Source organism: Ursus arctos, unplaced genomic scaffold (genome assembly GCF_023065955.2).
Source record: "Ursus arctos isolate Adak ecotype North America unplaced genomic scaffold, UrsArc2.0 scaffold_8, whole genome shotgun sequence".
NCBI classification, from domain to species: Eukaryota; Metazoa; Chordata; class Mammalia; order Carnivora; family Ursidae; genus Ursus; species Ursus arctos.
Genome location: NW_026623100.1, coordinates 54979138 through 55002780, shown reverse-complemented (window position 1 = coordinate 55002780; position 23643 = coordinate 54979138). Strand labels below are relative to the sequence as shown.

The 23643-nt window shown below is 35.9% G+C and overlaps 1 protein-coding gene across 3 annotated transcripts in view; it reads right to left on the bottom strand.

The window, feature by feature from the left end:
* MAP4K3 (mitogen-activated protein kinase kinase kinase kinase 3) overlaps positions 1–23643 on the bottom strand; it is a 181929-nt gene that overhangs the window by 44641 nt on the left and 113645 nt on the right. For 2 of the 3 annotated variants that reach the window (XM_057309419.1, XM_026479448.4), the window contains exons 6-15: positions 23116–23163; positions 20085–20127; positions 18482–18554; positions 15653–15784; positions 15374–15436; positions 15205–15286; positions 14998–15108; positions 11231–11309; positions 8193–8251; positions 6845–6907 (exon numbers count right to left, since the gene is read on the bottom strand). In XM_057309419.1, the coding sequence (XP_057165402.1) occupies positions 6845–6907; positions 8193–8251; positions 11231–11309; positions 14998–15108; positions 15205–15286; positions 15374–15436; positions 15653–15784; positions 18482–18554; positions 20085–20127; positions 23116–23163 (753 nt within the window). The remainder of the gene's footprint in view (positions 1–6844; positions 6908–8192; positions 8252–11230; positions 11310–14997; positions 15109–15204; positions 15287–15373; positions 15437–15652; positions 15785–18481; positions 18555–20084; positions 20128–23115; positions 23164–23643) is intronic. The other variant, XM_026479456.4, reaches the window with a different exon arrangement.

Sequence of the window (23643 nt, the reverse complement as noted above, 5' to 3'; positions counted from 1 at the left end):
TGTTTTTAGCAACCATGGAACAAAAACAATCTGCTAGGAATGCCATCAAGTAAAAGAATTACACTAAGTCCTTTTAGTAAGTATTGAATCTCATTTAACTCAACTAGTATTTACTTAGAACCTATTATATGCCAGGAATTCAGACAGTAAATCATTCAAGGAAAATGAGAAGAAATAAAAAGAAAAGGCAGAAAAGTAAAACTTGGGCAAAGTTAGTAGCTATTTATATAGCTTCAGAACAGTCTAAGAAAGATTGATCTAAAATGCTTGTCAAGTAGTACTTGGAAGCTTTTCTATAATAGAAAAATGCTACCAAAATCATGCTTGGAAAAGCACTCAAGATAACCCTAGACGATGGTATAACACAGCAATCCTTTGTAAGCTAAATAATAATATATTTGAACATGCCAGGAGAGACATAAAAAAAAATCAGTAGCACAAATGAGACATCAGCTTATTAACGAACGACAATGTTTAACTACACTGTAAAGTCAAATAAGTAACAAGGACTGAAAACATGCAACAGTCTCCTCGTATAGATTCAACTTGAGTGCTCATGCAAAAATTGAAGGTGGTCACTCTAGCCCAGTGAAAATATCTTTTTTGGGTCAGAAAATCCTAACTTCAATTTTAATGAATGGGGAAGCACAGACAGCATCTAAATAAATAAATAAATAAATAAAGGGCAGAACACAGAACATAGGAAAAAGAAAATATATGATCAAGAAAATCTTATTACGGTTTTTTCACAAATCCCTTGGGAGGTTGCAAAGTCTACACCTGATGAAAAAACAGCAGGAAGTTAACAGAACTGGCTACCGAAACATAAAAGAAAAAATACTTCAATATATTTTAACCAACAAAAAAGAGAATAGCCCGAGGAGAGTTTTTTCCTCATCAAAAAATGAGAAAATTGTGATATGAATAAAGTCATTTTAAGATACCTTTTAATATTGTAGATAATTTATAGAAGTAAAAAAAATGAATTGTGGACAAAGCAAAAAAGATTTTATTTCTCAAAAAAAGAGAAGCCCGTGAGGTCAGAACACTAACAAATGAACACTAAGCAGTCTTCATGACTCTTACATGGCAAACTTGGAAATAGAGATCAGAAGGGTAGGTTTGCTGTTCCAGAAAATGTCCTGTCATTGTGCAGCTATGGAATGAATTCTCCTTAGAAACTGTCTTCATTATGTACCAAGTAAAAAGAGTAACCACGGCACATAAACTTAATGATAAGTAATAGTTTAACAAACTTGAAATAAAGCTGGCATTTACTGTTTCTTTTTCAAAATAAATTTAACTTTATTTTTAGACTTTATTCAATTCTGACCTAATTAAGGGGTAATCTTAAAGTACTTTTGTTAGGGTTACTGATAATGATCAATTGGGTGTATCTTTCTGATGTCTTTAATTATAATTTAAATATTTTATTCTTACTTTTTCAGGCATACTGTAAGTTTCTTCAGAGCAAAGATTATGTTACTATTTATGCTCCTCCACAGCAATTAACATAGTGTTTTGTATATAAGTAACTTTAAATATATTTTTCTTGGCATATAGGCTAAAATATCCAGTAAAATTAGGCAAATTAGAAAAAAATTGGCCATCAGTTAAACAGATATATAATCCTTTAATCTGAAGACGGCATCTCACATCAGATAAACCCATTTTATGGTTATGGGCCAAACGCTTACTATTTTTTAAATAATATATTTTATTGAACCAACATATCCAAAGTATTATCATTCTACCATATAATAAATATAAAAATGATTAAGGATATGTTTACATTTCTTTTTTTTAAAACAGAAGTACAGTTGACACTTATTACATTAGTTTCAGGCGTACAACATAGTGATTCAAAACCTCTATACGTTATGCTGTGCTCCCCATAACGGTAGCTGCCATCTGTCACCATACAACATTATTACAACACCACTGACTATATTCTCTATGTTGCACCTTTATCCCTGTGGCTAATTGGTTCTGTAACTCGAAGACTGTACCTCCGATTCCCCTTTACCCATTTTGCCTATCTCCCACCTCCCTCTCTTCTGGCAACCACCAGCTTGTTCTCTGTATTTATAGGTCTGTTTCTGTTTTTTTTTTTTGGCTTGCCTGTTCATTTGTTTTGTTTTTTAGATTCCACATGTGAGTGAAATCATATGGTATTTGTCTTTCTCTGATTTACTTCACTTAGCATACCTTCCAGGTTCATCCATGGTTCTGCAAATGGAAAGATCTCATCCTTTTTTTTATTGCTGAGTAATTAATATTCCTGTGTGTGTGTGTGTGTGTGTGTGTGTGTGTGTGTGTGTGTGTGTCTACCACAGCTTCCTTATCCACTCATCTGTTGATGGACATTTAGGCTGTTTCCATAATTTGGTTATTGTTAATAATGCTGCTATAAACATCAGGGTGCATGTATCCCTTTGTAGTATTTTTGTATTCTTTGGGGAAATACCCCCGTACTGCAATGGTTGGATCTTAGGGTAGTTCTATTTTTAACTTTTTGAGGAACCTCCATACTGTTTTCCAGAGTGGCTGCACTATACACCCCCACTTAACAAGTGTACAAGGGCTCCTTTGTCCCATATCCTTGCCTTGTTAATTCTGGACTTTTTGATTCTCGCCATTCTGACAGGTCTGTAGGTGATATCTCACTGTGGTTTTGATTTGCATTTGCCCAATGATTAGCGATGCTGACTATCTTTCCTTATGTCTGTTGGCTATCTGCTGTCCTTGGAGAAATGTCTATTCAGGTCCTCTGCTCATTTAACTGGATAGGGGTTTGTTTGTTTGTTTTTTGTTTTGGTGTTGTGAAGCTTTTTTTTAGGTATTTTGGATATTAACCCCTTACTCAGTATATCATTTGCAAATATCTTTTCCCATTCGATAGGTTATCTTTTTGTTTTGCTGATGGTTTCCTTGTCTGCAAAAGCCTTTTATGTTGGTATAGTCCCAATAATTTATTTTTACTTTTGTTTCCCTTGCCTTTGGAGACATATCTAGAAAACTGTTGCTAAGGCAACAAAAGAGATTATGTTTTCTTCTAGAAGCAAAATTCTTACTATTTAATTATTGTATCATGGTGAGGTTTTTTAACTGGTATCTTCTCAAAATTTGCAGACCTCTTTTACTAACGATTCTGGAAATCAAGCTCTGTTCTCTGGTTTCACACATTATGATTATCTAACTTAAAAAATCTGTATTGTAATAATGAAAACTGAGATGTAACAGTCTCAATTCATTTACAAAATTATAAAATGAATACCCTTAGCACTTAAAACAATAAGAAATCACTGATGATACGGGACTTTTAAGCAGCAAAGTCTTTAACGGGGTAAATGTTTTGGGGCGCCTGGGTGGCTCAGCTGTTTAAGTGTCCAGCCTCTTGATTTCAGCTCAGGTCATGATTTCAAGGTCATGAGCTCCAGCCCCCCATGGGCTGCACTCAGTGTGGAGTCTGCTTGAGATTCTCTCCCTCTCCCTCTCCTTCTGCCCCTTCCCTTGCACATGCCTGTGCAGACTCTCTCTCTCTCTCTCAAATAAACAAATAAATAAATAAAATCTTTAAAAACAAACGAAAAAAGGGGTAAATGTTTCTCCTGGGTCCCAAAAGATGTACACTTGTCATCTTGGTGCCAAGTGCCTACTAAGATGACAGCCAGACATTCTGGGTTCATCAGGTTTCTAGTGGCAACAAGTATTTGTAACAGTTGGAAATCCTGCTCACAGTGCCAAAGTGTTAGGACTGATAAAATTAGGCAATTGAAATAGCTATGGACACTTCACACCCATTAGGATAGCTATTGTTACTCTCACACACACAGACACCCCGAAAATAACAAGTGTTGATGAGGATGTAGAGAAACTGGCGCCCTTGTGCACTGCTGGTGGGAACTGTAAAATAAAAACAGCTGCTATGGAAAGAGGCACGGCATTTCCCTCAGAAATTAAACGTAGAGTTACCACATGATGCAGCAATTCTCCTTCTTGTTATATGCCCCAAAGAACTAAAAGTAGAATCTCGACAGGTACTGCACACCCAAGTTCAGAGCAGCATTATTCCCAATAGTACAAAGGTGGGAGCAATCCAACTGTCCACTCATAGATGAACGAACCAACAAACTGTGGTAGAGAAGCGCACACACACGCACACACACACAGACACAAACATCATTCAGCCTTAAAAAGGAAATTCTGACACACGCTACACATGGATGAACCTTTAAAGATGTGACATGATGCTAAGTGAAGGGAGCTAGTCACAAAAGGACAAGTATTATACGATTCCACTTATGTAAGGTATGTCAAAGAGACAGAAACTAGAATGCTGGCTGCCAGAAGCTGGAAGGAAGGGGGAATGGGCATTATTGTTTAATGGGTAAGGAGCTGCAGTTGGGAAGACGAAAATGTTCTCAAGGTGGATAGTGGTGACAGTTGTACAATATGAATGAACTTAATGCCGCTGGACCGTACACTTAAAAATGGTTACAATGGTAAATTCTGTGTTGTGTATATTTTACCACAATAAAAAAATAACTATGGAACATATATATACTGCGTAAAAAGAGAGATTACGAGTGCGAGCTCAGTATTCGTGGAAAAAAACTCGATGACATGGGGTAGAGGTAAGACGGACAGTGGTTAGGTCTGAATTCCTAAGCCAGGCTGCCCCAATCAAACCCCACCTCGGCCATTATTTAGCTGGGTGGTAAGAGTAATTTCAACTTCTTTAGACCTTAAATCCCCTCATTTGTAAAACATGGATTTTAAGTTAACACATCAGAAGTGTTTAGAATGCCTTGTTTAAAAACCCATAGATAAATGTTAGCTTTTATTACCATCAGAAGTGAACTCTTAAAGGTTGATTTTATAAATTGTAGAATCTGACAAATAATGGCATTCATCCCTCTTCTGTCAGCACTATCTAACTCGTTAACTATCCCTAAAGCCCTCTGTCGTAAGAAATCCTGATGACTTGGGGGTAGGGGCAGTTCCAGGGAACAGAGCCCAGATAACTTATTCATGTTACCAGGCTAGTTCCAGAAACACAGGCCACAGAAAAGAAAAACTGGGATTCTAAAGACTATGTTTCTGGGTTTGTTGTTGTTGTCTTTTCTAGACAATATTAATAAATAAGTCAATTTAAACTTTTGATTCTGTGGTTTTTTATTTCCACAACAAATTTCACTAATTGTCATTCTAGCCTACATATGTGTAATTCTGAAAAAATCTTTAATCCGAAAGTCACGGACTGTTTTCTTCAGACATTTCATCTCTCTTTCCCCTTTGGACAGTTAATTCCCAATCCTTATACTTTCTGGTCCTCTCTGGACGATTTGATGCACTCTTCTTTCATTTGTGACAGTCCACGTACTGACTCTTTCAGCTTTTCTACTGCTTCTTCCCTCTCCCATGTTGGTTCTACCTTTGACTGCAAAACACAGGGATCACCCACTGTGGTAACCAGTTTCCTACACTCCTTCCTCCTTCAGCCCTAACTAGCGAACACACACAATCTCATGGTTTCATCTATCATTTCTTCTTTAATGACTTCAATTTTCCTCTTCTGAGCTAATCCCGTAATTCCAGTAGTAGTATGACCATTTCCATAATTTCAGCTCTTTATCTGCCATCTCTCAAAACTGTGGTCCGTGCTGATGAGCATTCCCATATCAATTCCCATGAAACATTGGAGGCATCCGCCCATTCTCTTCCTGAAGACTCTATAATGGTTCCTACACTACAATGAAATCAGTCTTAGTCCCTTCCGGAAGCCAGATAAACCACATTAACCCAAAAGCTTTTCTCCTCTGATTTCCACAGCACCTATTACATATGGTAGCCTCTTATCATTAACACCACCTGTTGGCAATCCACTATATATATTGTTGTATGGCTGACAGTTTATACATCCAAGTGTTTTCTGCCCATCAAGACAGCAACTTCCTCCAAGCGAAATTATGTGTAAATAGTCCCTTCCATGTTCTACAAATATTACAGGGCATAGATTTAAGAATTTATATAATCATTTAAATCAACCAGATTTGAGAGAAGTATGTTATTACAGCAGAGAGAAAGGAAAGAGAAGGAAAATTCCAATAAAAAGGCAAAAAAGTATAATCTAGGAGTAAATATGCAGGCAACTTGGAGCCCTGGCTAGGTACAGAGAAAAAAGCCATTTAAAAGCAACTATTAAAAGTATTATTTATTTAATATTTACCAGGGTTAATTTTCCTCTTTTCTTACCTAATGGTAACACAGCCTTAATATTTGTAACTTCAGGGGGGCTTTAAAATCCAAATTTCGGCCTGAGAAAACTGGATATTACCTAATGCTACAAAGTTAAAATTTCATCTAAGACTCAATTCATTGTTAATTAGGGATGTTATTTTTTAAAATTATATATGCATACATTGATATGTAATATATAAACGTAATATATGTGATACATAAAAGTAGTTTAATATATATGAATGGATATGTGTGTGTATATATATGTATGGATGATTTCTAGTTCACTAAAATAAGTCACATTATTAAAACAACATTTTTATAGGAAAATTTAATTTAAAAAATACATTTGAGAAAATTAAGTACTTTTCATAAAAAAAGGAAAATTAAAAAAATTTTTAATAATATATTTGAGTAGATATATTTAACTTGTTCTGGAAAAAATGGCTATATCAATATACAGAAGCTTGCTAAATGGCAGGAATGTATAAAACAATGCTTAAACTGGTTCATTAAAATTGGACAAAATATTTGATCAAAAAAACGAAAAACAATTAAGACTAAACAATGCTGACAAAGAAAATCAGAAGATGAGAAATACCAGATTAGATCTTGCAGTGTAGTATATTTCTTCTGAACTGTCCAAAAAACCATCACTGTCGGGCTGTTTAGCAGAGACCAAGAAACCCAAGTTATTTACACTTAGACTAAAAGCCACAAATTCACAAAGGGAAACTGTCACAAGTGAGGTAAGTCCTGCTAACATAATTTTATTAAGGCAAATGCCAAGTCAAATCATATTAAGGAGCTTCTAAAATAGCAATAATGCAACGACTTTGCTCTGTGATGCAGTTATTGAATTAGTACAGAATTTAAATACATGCAATGCCAACTTAAAAAAGGAAACAGAAAACAAACTCCAACTGACTTAATGAAATGCTATTAGCATTTAAGAACATCACGACTAGACTACTTTTTGTTCTTAACCTTCTCCATCCTCTATGTAAATGTTGGGCTTAAGTAGTTTAATATCATCATTTTACGAATTTTTATTTGACACTCCTTTCCTCCATGCTGGTATACTGAATTAGAATAACTCCATAATTTAAAGGCTAAAGATTCACTTTGTACGTATGCCTTTAGTCAAGTGGGATAAAATAAGCATTAAATTTAAGAAGAAAGTTCCCATTTCAATCATTAGTACTTATTAACAGTTACTTTCTTCTCAATATTGAAAAGAAAAAAATGAAACATGTAATCTGGAGCTGCAGGAAACTAATTTCATTAAGATTAATTTTGTTTTTTAAGTCTTATTTTTTATTCTTCCATAGAATATTGTCATCTCAAATATCTGCAAAACATCTTGCTTCTAAGACCGCTTCTAAAAATATATTATCGTATATCTGGAAAGGCATATATAAAACATTAAAAAGAATCATGAAAAGAGCATTCATACAGTTAGCAAAGCCTTAAATGAATGCAGATTTGATCTACTACATATGCCTCAGTCTCTCCTGAGTTTTAGTCCAAACAGATTTGACTCTATCCTCATGTTTAGAAAACTGGCTTACATTCTTAAAAGGCTGCACATAAATTCAGTGAGATGTGCTTTTATTGGTCCAACATTCTGATTTAAAATGGTGGCATTTGTCCCAATAAATGCATATACAAAAAGCCCCTCAAACACTGAGAAACAAAAATGGAGGAAAAAAAAAAAGGCCAACATTAAAAACATGTAATCAGGGAATGGTAAAACTAGTTTCTCCTAATTTTGAGAATATTTAATCTCAGCAACACAGATTTATTTTTTATAAATTTCAGAATTACTTACCTTTTTATTTCCCCAAATGCTTTTGAAAATATCAGTAACTAGTAGTCAGTACCAATATCACAAAGACTAATTAACATCTTTATTTTCAGTGTTAACATTCCAAGACTACACTACTTACAAGTTCATGATGTGGTTCTGTTTCCTTCCTTAAGGGTGGATCAAATTTTACTTGGCCAACTAAAAAAGAAAAGAAGTAAAGCCATGATCTGTTTCTATGTTCTTAATGATGTAATAATTTTAAGTTACTCTATGGCAGAACATATAATTTTATCACCTACCATACAGCGATTACAATCCAAAGATTTAAATGAAAAAAATCTGTTGGCTGAAAAAAGCCCAATAAAGTCTAGGCAGGATAAGAAGCTTAATCTGTTAATCCTAGGCCTCTTCCACAGTAAAAAAGATTAGCAAAATTACAATCAGGATCTAACTTGCTACTTCGCTGTGACCCAGCATTAACTAGAGGCAAACTTAACTCAGGATTTAGGTGGGTAGACAGCAAATGAGGCAGGCTGCTGTTGGAAGCCAGCCTGCAAGATGGCCTCTAATGACTCTTGCCCTCCTGGTGTTTATAAATGTGTGCAGTCCCTTCTCATATCACCAAAGTTGGTCTATGTGACCAAATGAATATGGCAGAGTGATGGCCTATCACTTCCAAGATAAGGCTTCTTCAATAGTGGACTCCTCATGCCTGTCCATACATGATCACACATCAAGGACCACGGGATAACTTTTAGTAAGGTATTAAATTAGAGGCCTAGTGAACAGCTCTCACCTACATTTGTCATCAACTAGGAAAATTAAATCTGTAATAGAGTGAGATGAGGACAGTTTGTGCATCTATCTGCTTTGTGTTATCATCACATGTGAACAGGCCTGTTTCCCCCACATGTATTTCTTAAAGTAAGTTTTTGCTTATCATATTTAACTGAAGGCAGAGAGGATTCTCAAAAGGGAAAGAATAACACCTTTTCTGCAAATGAGTCCATTTTCACATGTATGTTGCCTAAACACCATTTAGTTTAATAAAGAGAAAACCCTGGTTGCATGGAGAGATACCATGTAACTGTGAACATAAAACATTATCAACAGGAACAAATATACACAATTATTAAAATAATTTTCCAAAGTCTGTCTTTATAGTCAACAGCATCATTAACTATTCTATCACATCTCACATAAAATCATGAAATATTCTAAGAAAGCAGATATTAGAAGACTGCATAAGATTTAAAAGCCTCAAATATCAAACTCGTAAATTATTCAAAGTGGTGGCTGCTACCTCAACACACCAGGGATATGACACCTTTCTTACTGGCAAATGGGGGAAAAGGGGGGGGGTCCATCATACTTCACCTGCTCCCATTAAAGGGAGGGCATATCAGAATCTCAGAGAAACTGGGGTATAGGCATCTAGGTTCAAATAGCATATAAAGGCATACGCAGTTAGCAGCTGAGAATCACTAATATAAATTTGTAAAGAATGATTCAGAAAGAACTGCACTTTACAATAAAAAGCCTAATATAATTTTTTTGAAGAACTGGATAACAAGATAAAAGTACTTTATATTAAATTTTCAATAGTACTGAACATAAAAAGTTTTCTAAATCAACGACAAAGGTATCACCATTTGTATTATTAAAGAAATGACAAAGACATCTTCTAATTGCTTTATGTCTATTAAAAAATAGGAAATGCTTATATACTACGGTTGTCATTTTCAGAAAAATATGTCGGAGGGAAATTAGCAAATTTAAGTGAGCTTTAAAAGGTAATCTTAAATATGGTCACACAACCATATGCTGGCAAACAAAGTACCAAATCCCAGTCCTGAGCTCTTTGTACAATGCATGGTGCTTTCTTTCAAGAGTTTCCTCCTCTTAGGAACATTTTCAAGTAGCACCAGCACAAAGCTTTTCTACCTAGTTAATACACAGTGTATGGTCCAGCGGAAGTTTCAAAGGAAAATCTGCAAAGGATGTGCAGTGTAAAATCCACACAAGTCTGAGGAGGTGGTCTCTGAAACAGCAGTGTTGGTGAAAGACCACGGGGCTGGAAGCTGAGAGATCCAAGGCTTGCTGTTCACGTGGTGTATGACTTTATCCCACAGGCAAATCTCTGCATCTTGGCATTTCTTTTGTTTTTTTTTTCTCCTATTAAATGGTGACAGTGTCTGCCACTACTTATTTAGCTTTTCAGACAAAGAGATGGCTTCGTCGTAAAGCATGAAACGTACTATTATTATCATTACTAATCTAGCCAAAAATTGGCAACAGTTTCTTTACAGTAGTTATCTTAAGTTACCATGTTACCTAATTTCACTAAAGTCATTTTGGATATCAGGTCCCTCAGGACAAATCTTTAACCCACAAAAACTGTTATCAGAAGCCTCACTGCACTAAATTAGCATTCTAAGTCATAGAGAATTAATGCTTCCAAGAAGAAAAAGGTTTAGGCACGATTACCACAGACTCCTGCTGGCAGAATTTACCACTGATGAGCTGACAGTACCAGATTCCATGGAAATGAATGGTCCGTCTCAGTGGGCCCGTAATGCGACTGTCCGTGAGAAATACCTGGAGGGCTCTTTTACAAGACAGATTCCTGGGCTGACCCAAGAGCCAGTGAATCAGGATCTGTGGAAAAGTGGGGCTGGGAACCCACTTTTAAAGGTGCTCAGGTCACTCAGATGCTAAGCCAGTCTGCAGATCTCTACACCTCTCCTTGCTATTCAAAGTGTGGCCCTGGAACCATAAACATCTACATAACTCGGGAGCTTGTGAGAAGAACCTCGAGTCCCGTCGCAAAGCCACTGAATCAGAAATGGCACTTCAACAAGCTCTCTAGGTGAGTTCTACACACTTACCAGTTTAAGAAGCACTGCCTCAATCACTTCTGTCCTGCCTAGTCAAGGAATTTTATTCCTCCTCCCAAACAATAACAACATAAATACATCCCCTTTCTTGCCACAGAAAATTTCTCAGGAATAATATAAAAAGGGAATTCTTACTGCCTTAGTTAAACTCTACCTTTAAAAAGATTTACTAAGAAAGACTATTCGGAAGAAAATGAAACAAAAATAATTGTAACTAAATTGCAACTTGAAATCTTATTTCTCACTGTTAAATTATGAAGCGTGTATAGTATATACTTACAGTTTATCTCCGAGCGTGTTTTTTCTTCTCTTACATTTCTACTTGTTGAGTGAATTCTATGTGGTACAGCAACAAGAGGCTAGGAAAGACCAAAATCAAGGACATGAAGCATTTGATAATCAAGTCAGAGTCTGGCCCACAAAACTACTCAAATGTGAAAGAGATATTCCATTTTATGCAAAAATGGGACAAAATATCATGAATCTGTGAATATTTTTTTCAAAAAGAGGCAACTACAAACTGGGAGCTTCTAAGATTATGGATATATTTTATCCATAGCAGGTTCCCAATAAATGTTCTCTGAGTTGAATATATATAAATATATAAAATCGAGTATTTCAATAATTCAACAGCTGTTCAAAAGCTGCAGCTTTCCTTGTTGCACAAGAGAATATTTTAATTAAGAAAATCTGCCTCAAGTTCTTTTATGAAAAAGAATGAGATAAATAAATGAAATGATGCTAAAGGTATTCCTGATTTGTGGTCCTTTTACTTAGTAAACATAATTTTTCCCCCTTTATGTTTTTTCTTGTAGGAGCAGTGCTCTATTTTCTTTCCTTTCATTATATTAAAATCTCTCTGTGTGGGGCGCCTGGGTGGCACAGCGGTTAAGCGTCTGCCTTCGGCTCAGGGCGTGATCCCAGCGTTATGGGATCGAGCCCCACATCAGGCTCTTCTGCTATGAGCCTGCTTCTTCCTCTCCTACTCCCCCTGCTTGTGTTCCCTCTCTCGCTGGCTGTCTCTTTCTCTGTCAAATAAATAAATAAAATCTTTAAAAAAAAAAAAAATCTCTCTGTGTATCGCCACACTCAGAGAGAAACAGCAAGGTGGAGTGGTGATGAGTTCTTACTGCTATATCCGGGACATTCCTCCGACCTTTCGGGGAGTACAAGGGGCCCTGTCTGTAAAACCTCTGCAGCTCCATCCCATACACTTCAAGGTCTCACCTTAAGAGGTGACGTGAGCATCTATTTCATGTACCAAACAGGTTTTTTTCTGTGTGTGAAACACTTTCCTTGAAGTTATTACCTTTGAAGGAGATACACGCTTAAACATTCTTTGTGGAAAATGTAATTCACAAACACTTGAGCTCAAATGATCAGATTTGAAAGGCAGATCAAGAACAGGACCCAAGTTAACTAGTCTCAGTACAGGCACATCTCAGGAAATAAAGCCATATGAATCTAAAAGACCCCAAACACTGAAATACTGACAGTAGTAAAATAGTAGCAAATGTCATTTCAAAAATGAAGAATTTAAACTTTACACGTACACAGTGATTTGTAGTTTACAAAGTGCTTTCATACACCTGAGCTCATTTTGTCCTCAAAATAAATTTATGAACCTAGTACTACTCTTGATTTTATAGATAAGAACACTGAGACTCAAAATTAGGGCACTCAGCTAATTAGATGCAGAGCTGGGAAAAAGAACCCTGTACTTCTGATCACAATATACACTGGCAAAGATAGGCATCGTGTCAGGCTAGTCACACAGATTGCTATTATCAGTGAACATAAATAAAACCTATGATTGCCTATGAGAAGAGCTTTACTTTCCCAGCTTAAATGGTATCACTATAAAATGATTAATACTCAGAATGCTGTGCATAGTAAATGGGTTAACATGTAGGAGAAGAAAATTATATTCAGTAAAAATAGGAATCACCATTACTGCAGTGTGTGGTACCTCTACAAGAGAAACTACATGGGAACCCAAACTTCCTTCCAGCACTGTATGACGCATGATGAATTTCAGAGACTGTGGTAGAGCTGTGATAGTAGAGGTGCCAAACATTTCCAAGAGTGGTCAGCCTCCATACAACAGGCACAGTATCACAGCAAAGGCTGACATGCTAGTTAGATACATGCAAATTGTGAGTGACAACACAGCACTCAGCAATTTCAATTACAAAGCATCTGTAAATAATACGATTATGAATTTCTCTGGGAAAAGCATTCTCTTAAACTATGATGAGAAGACAAGTACTCCCTCCAACCTACAATTATAATACCAACAACACAGTCTTCATAAGAAAGATGAATTTCTTTCTCTGCCACATGAGAAAACTTCAGAAGAAGATTCCACCGACTGCTTCTGTATTGGCTTATTATTTCTCCTCTTTAAATACGTTTTCAAAAGGACTTCATAATTTAGTAGGACAAGTAAACAGGATGAGCTAAGACACAATGATGCAGCATTCAGTGCACTGGGAGAACACAGATGGTCCTTGCCTTGCAGTCTCTTTTTTTTTTTTTTTTAACATTTTATTTATTTATTTGAGAGAGAGAGAGAAAGCGAGCAAAGAGGAAGAGAGAGGGAGAAGCAGACTCCCTGCTGAGCAGGGAGCCCCATGCGGGGCTTGATCCCAGGACCCTGGGATCACGACCTGAGCCCAAGGCAGACGCTTAACCAACTGAGCCATTCAGGAGCCCTGCCTTGCAGTCTTAATATGCACGAATTTCAGTTACCACGATTTAGTTAAATTACACTGGTCCTTGAACAACATGGTTCGAGTTTTAGTCAGGAGTATGTTAATTGTATGATATTCTATAATATTCAACATATTAATATCATATTAATTCAGTACATTCATTGTAACTGCATGATGTACAAACTTCACTGCTAGCTCTCCACTCAGGCCACAAATCATGTGACTAACAGATGCACGTCATGTCCAGTGACTAATCACATCACTTCTTTCTAAGTCTGTGACTGGTCACTGAGCATGTTGGTCAGTTCATGCACAGACAGCAAAGTGGGTAGTTGTGCTGCCTCCTTGGCTTCCAGTGATAAGAGTCAGGTGACATTTTAATAAAAACTGGTAGCTGAAAGAGGGAATTAGCCAACAAAGATAAAAGCACTGAAAAGAAATAAAAAGTGATAACCCAAGGATAGCGCTGGCAATATAATCTGAATCTAACACACAGTTACAGAAGGAAACAGCTGACTATGAGAACGTGGACCCCGCTGCTGCTCGGGAGACTAGAGACGTACAGCCGGAGAGCTCAGTGAAGGTGAACTGACTGATATAAATGAAGAAAGCAGTTGTGATTAAAAAAAGACGAAGAGGCCCCAGAAGGAGTGGCGTTAGCAAAAAATTTCAGATCACAGGAATATGAACACTGAGATATTTCATGCACTGAAAGTACACAGGATAAAATGTTGCAAGCTGATCCAAACTCAGAAAGGACGAGGACATTCACCAAGGCAGAGAAAAGATACTCTCACTCTGTCATAAAGTTAGGACAGGAAGAAGGCATGCACTGTGCAATCTACAGTGAGTAGGCTACTCGATAATTAGTAGTAGCCTACTTACCAAGTGAACAATTAGGGTTTTAGTCCCTAACAAAGCAATCCTATGCTTTCTACTAACCACTAATCATTCATGAGGTACTGTACAAGGATTCTTTTAAAGAGGAAAACTGAACAGGAATTTTGAGTATATTCTAATATCCGGTTTAAGTGCCTCCCGTTTGTGTTCTCTCTTTTATAGTGGCTGATGACTACTCTGAAGTAACTACAGTAATTTCACCAAGTGGTTTAGATGATTATGTCTTTGCCATTTGCAGAAAACAGTCACCCAAAAGAAGCCCGTAAGAAAAATCCAGCACATGACTTCCCTAAGAGGGACCAAGTCAAAGAGTTAATTATTCCCTTAGGAGATTTTTATTTAAATTAGACCCAGAACTTCAAAAAATTGATTCTGAGATGCACATACCTATATACAGGTGTTAAATATGCTAGCTGATAAAAACAATTCCTACCTCAGGATCATCATCATCAAAATCATGGTAAGTGGAATGATCTGGATTATTCACTTTATCCAACAGTTCAATTGCCAAAGACCGTGTCAAAGGTTGTGTGACAAACGGGTGCTATAAAAATAACATAGTACAGAACACGCATTAGAAACCTGATTGGATGACATTTTATCTTTTGAAAAAAGACATATTTCAGGGCAAAAATAATACCTGTAGTAACTTCTCAGCAGTAGGTCTTTTTTTTGGATTTTTGGTAAGTGCCATTTTCACAAAATGATGAAAACTATTTGACCTAAGAAATTTTGAAAATTAGATTTTTTAATTTTAAATATTTTTTTTTTACTCATGATGATGAAGTAAATAACACAGAAATACTTACCACTTCATTTTATCCTTTAGTTTAGGAGGCTGAAAATTACTTTTTGTCATTAGAAATAACGCTCTGAAAAATCAACAACAAATCATTACACATCATTTTAAGATTTCATATTTTAATATATAATATAAATAATTCTATTACTATTAAATAATTCTATTACTACTAATAAGGTAGAGCAAGACTAAGAATATTATTTGTTCATGATGTAATAAATACTGGGCAGGGGGAGGGGATTACCCTTAATTTAAGCACAGAGTTCTTCAGTTATGACACACTGACCTCATTGGGTGCAAGTCAAACATAGGCGGCTGAAGCTCTGCAAGTTCTATGGCGGTGATTCCTACTGCCCAGAGATCACAGAGCTGATTGTACCCCCCTTTCCTCTCAACGGCTGCAACTTCTGGAGCCATCCTGAAGGAAATATTCCAGGAAAACAAAACAAAAATCAAGAAAACAACTTCTGTTTATTGTATTTTCTTTCGTATTCTCACCAGAGGCACCTGGAACTACCAGTATCTAAGCTGAGGCCTATTTAGGCCCTGATATCTGAAAAATATGTAGTATTTCGAAGATCGCTTCCAAGATCTTGACTTGGTAAGATCCTCCACCCCAAGACCTGTCGACTCCTTAGTTACTTTACTATACTTACTATAAAGGTTTATAAAACTTCACAATTATAATATAGCAACATATCCCAAATTTGTCCACATCTCCATCTTTTCCTCTGTACAACTCTGCAGAATTTTACAGAGAAATAACATCTTGCAATAAATGATCTATAATTTTTAGCTCCACCCACTTACACCAATAAACTGCAATCTGGCCTCTGTTTTCATGTGACCAAAACTATTTATTGGGGCATCAATAATCTTCATTTGGTACTTAACTCATATTTACTATAAAGTTAATTGGCAGTTTCTCAATTTTATTATAATGGTGGAAGTTACAAAAATGAGTGTTTGCTTTTTTTTTTTTTTTTTTTTTAAAGATTTTTTATTTATTCGACAGAGATAGAGACAGCCAGCGAGAGAGGGAACACAAGCAGGGGGAGTGGGAGAGGAAGAAGCAGGCTCATAGCGGAGGAGCCTGATGTGGGGCTTGATCCCAGAATGCCGGGATTACGCCCTGAGCCGAAGGCAGACGCTTAACCGCTGTGCCACCCAGGCGCCCCGAGTGTTTGCTTTTTAAAACTGTATTTATTTAGAGGAAAGTGACCCAAACTTAGCTTTCTTTTTTTTAACTTTCCTATGTAGTCTTATTCTAATTATATCTCTATAAATTAGTATTTAACTGATTTAAATGATTATACTGATTTTCAAATATAAAAATTTTAAATCCTAAACAATAGCTTTAAAAATAACCAACTCTTACATATCAAAAGGATGATTTAATAAGTAGCTTTACAAATACACATTTGTCTTCCTAGTATGACTTCAGACAAGTCAAGTAAGTCAGTGAAGTTAAACACACACACACACACACACACACACACACAAAAACCCTCTAACTTTCAAGGTGCTTGTTCTTAAAATCTTTCTAATCTTAAAGTACTGCTTAAAAATATTCAAATTATTGTAAGAAAAGTAATTTTAAAGTATGTCAGTTATTACTTTATTGATGGCTAGGTTCCAACTTGTTGCTGGGAATGCACTAGCAGAGAATCAAAGTGCATCAAGCTGATATGCCTGGCTTGCTGTGTGAGGGGACGTTCTCCATTCCTCGTAAAAATATGAGTGGAAGTATGCAGCCAGTGTACTTCTACTTCTGCCAGTTAGGCTGTATGCTTATCACTGTCAACTGAGCTCATCTCTGAGCCTGTTTATTCATTATATTATATGTATTATTATACAATAATATAAATATTTAATTAAATGTTCTGAAAAAACTGACTTGTTTTGGAGTTAAAAAGAGCAAGTTATGAAAATTAAAGTGAATGCTTTCGAAAACCTTGTTAAAGATAAGTTTCTAAAGACAAAACCAAAAAACCTGGCAAACTAGGTAAGAATATGACAACTATAAGAGACTAGGAAGGCTATAGACTATATAATTCCATTTGTACGACATTCAGGGAAAAGACAAAACTATAGAGACAGAAATCAGACGGGTGTTGACAGAAGTTAGGGATGAGGGAACAGAATTTACTAAAAGGGGACAAAAGAATACTTCCTTGGGTGGCGGAAACCTATCTTTTATACTGATTCTGGTGGTATTTCTCACCACCACAGCACACAAGTTTCTCAACCTTGGGAGAACTGCACACCTAGTAAGGCTGAATTTATACCTCATACGTCTGGCTTAAAAAAAGTCACATGCTTTTTACGTCCAAGTTTTCACTGCACTTTAGAGAAACACAACGTGGGAAATACAGCTGAGGCACTGTGGGTGTAGTTTATTAGGTCAGAACTCTAATTAGTGAGCCACTCAAAGAAAAGGCCTTGGTCCTATGGCAAAGAAAAGAAAAAAGTACACTCATATGCCTTAAATTAAAATAAAATGTTTAAGGTACATATGCATTTATTTTGAGATATGCCACTGAACAAACATTTTTTATGACCTGAGTTAACGGCCAACCTTAGTCACCTGGGACAAGAGATTCCATTCTGCTCTACATTCCTAGAGTTCATGTGGAAAAGACAAGATACTAGAAAGAGACATGAAGTGTGAGAATGTTCTCAAAATTTACTTTGCCTAATTCACAATTTCACATGCTCCCAAGATAGTTCCTACTTTCTTATAAGAGGAATAACATTAGTTTTAATCTCTGAAGCCAGAGTTGGAGATCAGTAATCAACAAACATTTACTAAGTATGCGTAAAAACCATGCTGGACTCCACAGAGTCAATGAATTCCTTTATCTATCAAGGTTCCCAAAAGCCATTATCCATCTTTTTAAAGCCTTTTCCACTTAATGAAAATAAACACGATAAAATATTCTTTGGCTGTGTAATCCATCCAAAAGTGTACACGCCTAAACTGCTTAAGCTACTGATTATCTTCTTAATCTGTTTTAGTCCTAAAAATTTTGACCAGTCTATTTTTTTCAAGAAATGCTGTATTCAATAATGATAGAAAAACAAAAAGTTATATTGTCAATTAAAATACAATTACCAATATGGTGTACCAATGAAAGACTTCCGTTTGGCAATTGTAGCTGTAATCTGTGCAGATACTCCAAAATCAGCTATTAAAAAAATAAGAAACATTTAGGGGAAAAAAAGCTGAGGGAAAGTAAAATTATTTACAGTAACATGAGAAGAAACTTTTAATAGTTCTTTTCATTAAACTAATTTCACAAAATGCGATATTCTTAAACATCATATTAAAATTTTTAACTTCTATGGGTTAGCGCTAAAATACCACAAAGTAGTCAGTATGTATCACAGCCAAATAGATTCCCATCTATCCCTGCATGAATCAAATGACAACAAAAGTCAAGATCAAATGACTTTCATGAGAAAGAGACAGCTGAGAAAATTTAAGCTGCCAGACTTAATAAAATCATAATTTCAAATTCCCAGGACCTGAAATTCAAGGACTATCACTGGAAGGGACCCTAAGTAGCAAAATATTCCATTCACTTCCTGCCACTTTCATGATGACTGACATCAAACAAGCTAATAATCTACTGGCAAATCTACCCTAGCTTGAAAAAGACATCCAAAAAGAATATTCTACAAAACCTCACCTCAGCAATACATTCTAATACCAACACCAATCACTACCAGGAAATCTGTTTTTATGTAGGATTTGTTGCTATTCTTGAAGTATGTTGACTTCTAAATATTTTCTAGTTTTTAATGGTCATTTCTAAGTCCTTATCAACCAAGATATATATAGGTTGTCTGCCAGGAAGGCACATAATATTAACACAAAATATTAAACTGACAAACTGTTCACTAAGCCATCAATAGTTAAACACTTTTTCATCTTTAGAGGTGGTCTGGAAAAATTTTATTACTCAAGTGTTAATTTTCAGATACATACTTTTAAATCTGATTGCTCCTACTGTAGGCTATAGTTCTAAATAGTTTTATTCGTGCTTTTACAAATGTTATTGAATTCTAATTTATCTTATAGTAAAATGTAATTCAAAATAACTTTCTTGTTTATTAAATACTTCATTTAACACCTAACAGCCATGATTTTATTTACAAAAACTACTATGCTATAAATATTTCCAGTCTTAAACTTTCAAATTCAGTTATTATTTAGGGTTTAAACTCTATTTCAGTCATAACCAAAAGTTACAAAATAATAAGTACAGTTTGAAATAAACAACATCCAGCATCGATATTACATTCTTATATAAATAATACTGTATTTCATTTTAAAAGCTAATGTAAAGAATGTAGGATTGCTGGTATAATTGATTTTTTTGGCTTTTATTTACCTTGTTTTTTGGTTACCAGGTAATTTTGTACAGATTATTCTTACTAAAAGTCACATTCCTCAGGTTACCGGTAAAAGAATCTCTAGAGAATTATTATTTTATTGTATCTTTACACCAAATCTGTCATACGTGAAGGGCAGACTTTATCCCCATTTAAGAGAAGAGAAACCAGATACAGAGAGGTTACATATGCCCAACAATGAGATTTTCACCTAAAAATACAGAAATGCTGAGGGAAAACCTAGTCCTAACAGAGGAAAATATAAACTTACTATGTTCTGGAATAAATTTGCACAAATGACAAAATTTTAATTTACTTACCCAATTTTACATGACCATTATCCGTTAACAGAATGTTAGCTCCCTTCAAAGTGAGAACATTTTAAAGTAAGAGACATTTTCTCAGACAGCACATATAATAGATCAAATATACATATTTAAAATAATCACAAGTGGCAGCCCTAGACGTAGGAATACTTGAAATTTGAAGTATCCCCAGTTAAAATGTTACATCATTATATTCACAGGAAAACTTATCGTCTACATTTTAGGCAATTTGACTATTCTTATAAAATTTCCACCTTGCAAAAGGCTGCTATTAACACGATATGAATATTATTATAAAAATGATGTATTATTTTTCATCTAAGCGTTATTTTCTTACAGATCATACACTGTGACTGCACTAAAATGTGACCTTATATCGGCATTTTCAATTCCTTGTATTACATTTTAAACTTATTTCCTGTTCAAAAACCCATAAATTTCCCTTTCTAGGAATTGATCATTGATGAAACAGTGCTGGTATGGAAGCCTGAACCTTGCTGCTTAGTACATGGCGCTGTCTATCCTAACGTGTCTGCCCACAGCTTAGGCCCGTTCAGAACATAAACATAAACAACGAGCCATAGGCCCACCAAATTAAAATGTCACCTATCTGCATGGACTGTGAGATAAAGTTTCTCCCCCGGTTTCTGGCATGGCCTTCTGGAAACCCTGGTAATTTCCTAAGTGACAAGAGCACTGGGAGCATCTTTTGTCTAATATATGGTCTCAGACCCTGGTTCTTGACACAGTGCTCTTGAAACATTCGTAATTTGGGAGGTGACAAGAGTGTCTCCTGTTCTAATGAAGCAACTCTGGGTGGGCTCCTGGACAGCTCCTGGATGAGGGATGGTCACCGGAAAGGCCAAGCCATGATTGGAAGCTTGGAATTTTCAGCCCTGCCCCACATTCTCTTGGGAAGGGAGAAGAGCTGAAAATGGAGTTAATGACTGATCATGCCTCAAGAGGAAGCCTCCACAAATCTCAATAGTATGGGGTCTGGAGAGCTTGCAGCCTGGAGAACAGGCTTAACTGACTGACACAGCAGGGATTTTAACTTGATCTAGGCCCCAGCTATCTAGATGTCTGCTGCAGTGCTCAGTTTGGTCCTTCCCCAGCTCCAGGTTAATGTTCCTAAATTATAGTTGATATCATATCACGTGCATCTATAGCCCTTGATGCTCCCTTCTTTCCATCCTTCCGTTCCTCTTTCCCTGAACAACCAAGTGCTATTTCAAGTTCTAGGGTTATAGTAATAAATACAGTAATAAATAAGAATCAGTTCCAGCTCTCAGGAAGTTTACATTGAATAGGAGAGAAAGAAAATCTAAAAATGAATACACACATACACAAACGAATGAATGGACACAAGGAATGATTCAAAGGCAGGATCAGATAAGTACTTTAAAGACGGTGATATCTGAGCAGAGATCTGGATGAAGTGAGGGTACAGAGCCATGCCAAAATCTGGGAGAAAAACACTCCAGAAAGAGGGCACAGCACATACAAAGACTTGGTGCCAGAATGAGTTCCACATATTCCAAAAACATCAAGTTTGGTGTGGCTGGAACAGAATGAGTAAAATGGAGAAGAGTGTGAGATGAGGTCAGAAAGAAAAGCAGGGGCCAGATCATGGATAACCTTATAGGCCATGGTAAAAAAAAAAATCCGGATTTTACACTGAGTATGGTAGGAAGCCAAGGGTGGTTTATAAACAGAAGAGTGATGAGCTCTGATTTAAAAAGAGCACTCTGGCTGCAAGGTGGAGAAGTGACTATAGAAACACTCGAGCAGAGCAGAAGGATGCTCCGGAAGTGCAGGTGAGAGAACAAATCGGCAGACCAGGGTAGAAATAATGGTGATGGGCAGAATCTCCCCAGTTAGGCTCCAACTCTGAAGTTCACACAACTCTTCATGTAACAGAGCACGAAACCACCTGGTCAAGCCCATTTCCTGTTACTCTCATACTTTCTCTTCTCTTTAATAATACGGTGCAGCTTTTATGCTCCCTAAAATGACCCTGCAATTTCTGACATCTGTATCTTTGCTTACATTGCTCCCTCTGCTTAGAAGGTACTCCAACCTCCACTTGTGACAAAAATCTATCAGTCTTTTCAGATCACCTAAGTGCTGATGACACAGTACCTTTCTTCATTTACTTATGTTATGATCTCTTCTCCTTTGAAACTCCAAAGCTTTTTGCTTATGTCTTTTAAGTGGCTTATAAAAAATACTTAAAGGATCTCAGCAGGTGATCTGCCCGTCTGCTGAAATTTCATGCAAAATATGAAGGCATGTGCATAAGGACATTTCCTGAGAAGACAGTCATGGCTTTCATCAGAGACTCCAAGAACAACAGGATACAAAAAAAAAAAAAAGTTAATAACCTTTACGCTAAAGAAAACTTCAGAAAACAAAAGGGGGAAAGAAGTAGAAGAAAAGACGAATGAAGAAGAAAAGAAAAATAAACGAAAGGAGAAAATAACTAAGTTGGGGAGATGGCAGTATGTTTAGAAATAACTTCAGGAGTCCTGCCATAGCACCTAGTTTACCACAGAGCTAACCCCAGCACATCCAGTGTACCTGCTCTTCTCTGCCAGTTAAATCGAAGACCATCAGAAAATGTTACAGTTGAATTTACCCATTTTGAGACATTATTAATGATAGTTCCTTAAGACTGCCAAAGTTTACTAATATTCAAAGCATGAAATGTTCTAAAAACCCTCACTTAATGGAAGCTGACGATCTAATTTGCTTTTTACAAATAACTACAGATTAACTAATACAGGTTATTACAACACTAATTCACAAATGTATACTTTAAAAGGGTAATTTTATGGTATGTGAATTGTATCTCAATTAAGCTGCTTAAAAAGGTAATACAACTCTCAAAAGTATCACTCAATTTTATTATAGTAACATAGTTCAGGTAAGAAATTCATCAAATAGATTAAGACAATTGCTCAACAGTTTGATCCGAGTATTTAAAAATGAAGAGAGGCCATGAAGTTAAACATATGATGTATACCTTTATATCTCTGTGCATTTTTCCTTTACTGTGAAGATAGCATAATCCCTGGAGTTTCAAAAAACAAAAAACAAAAATTAATGAGACTTTATTACAGAGCATATTTCAGGATGTGAAGTGATCAACTGAATAGTTAATAGTAGTTTCTCTTTTTTATTTACTCATTACAGAAAGTCTAGTGGTTATCAGTAACTCATTTTACTGAAATAGTCTAAAAGACAAAAGAATCAAAATGAAAAAGGCAAAGCTCAGCTGGAACCACTAATTTTCTTAAGACAAATACTTTTTACTAAACTCTGCAAATAGTCTGAAATAATGTTTAAAAAGTATAAATGTAATTAGTATTAGAATGAGTTTCAATTCCTCTAAGAGTGCTTAATTTTCAAGCCTTTCTTTGGTATTAAGAGGAATATAAAAACATAAAATAACAAATCCATAGCACTTAAATTTTAGGAGGTCATACTATCACACTGAGGCTTTACAGTGTTTATTTGCAAATATAATTTGCGTTTACTACACAAATAAAAA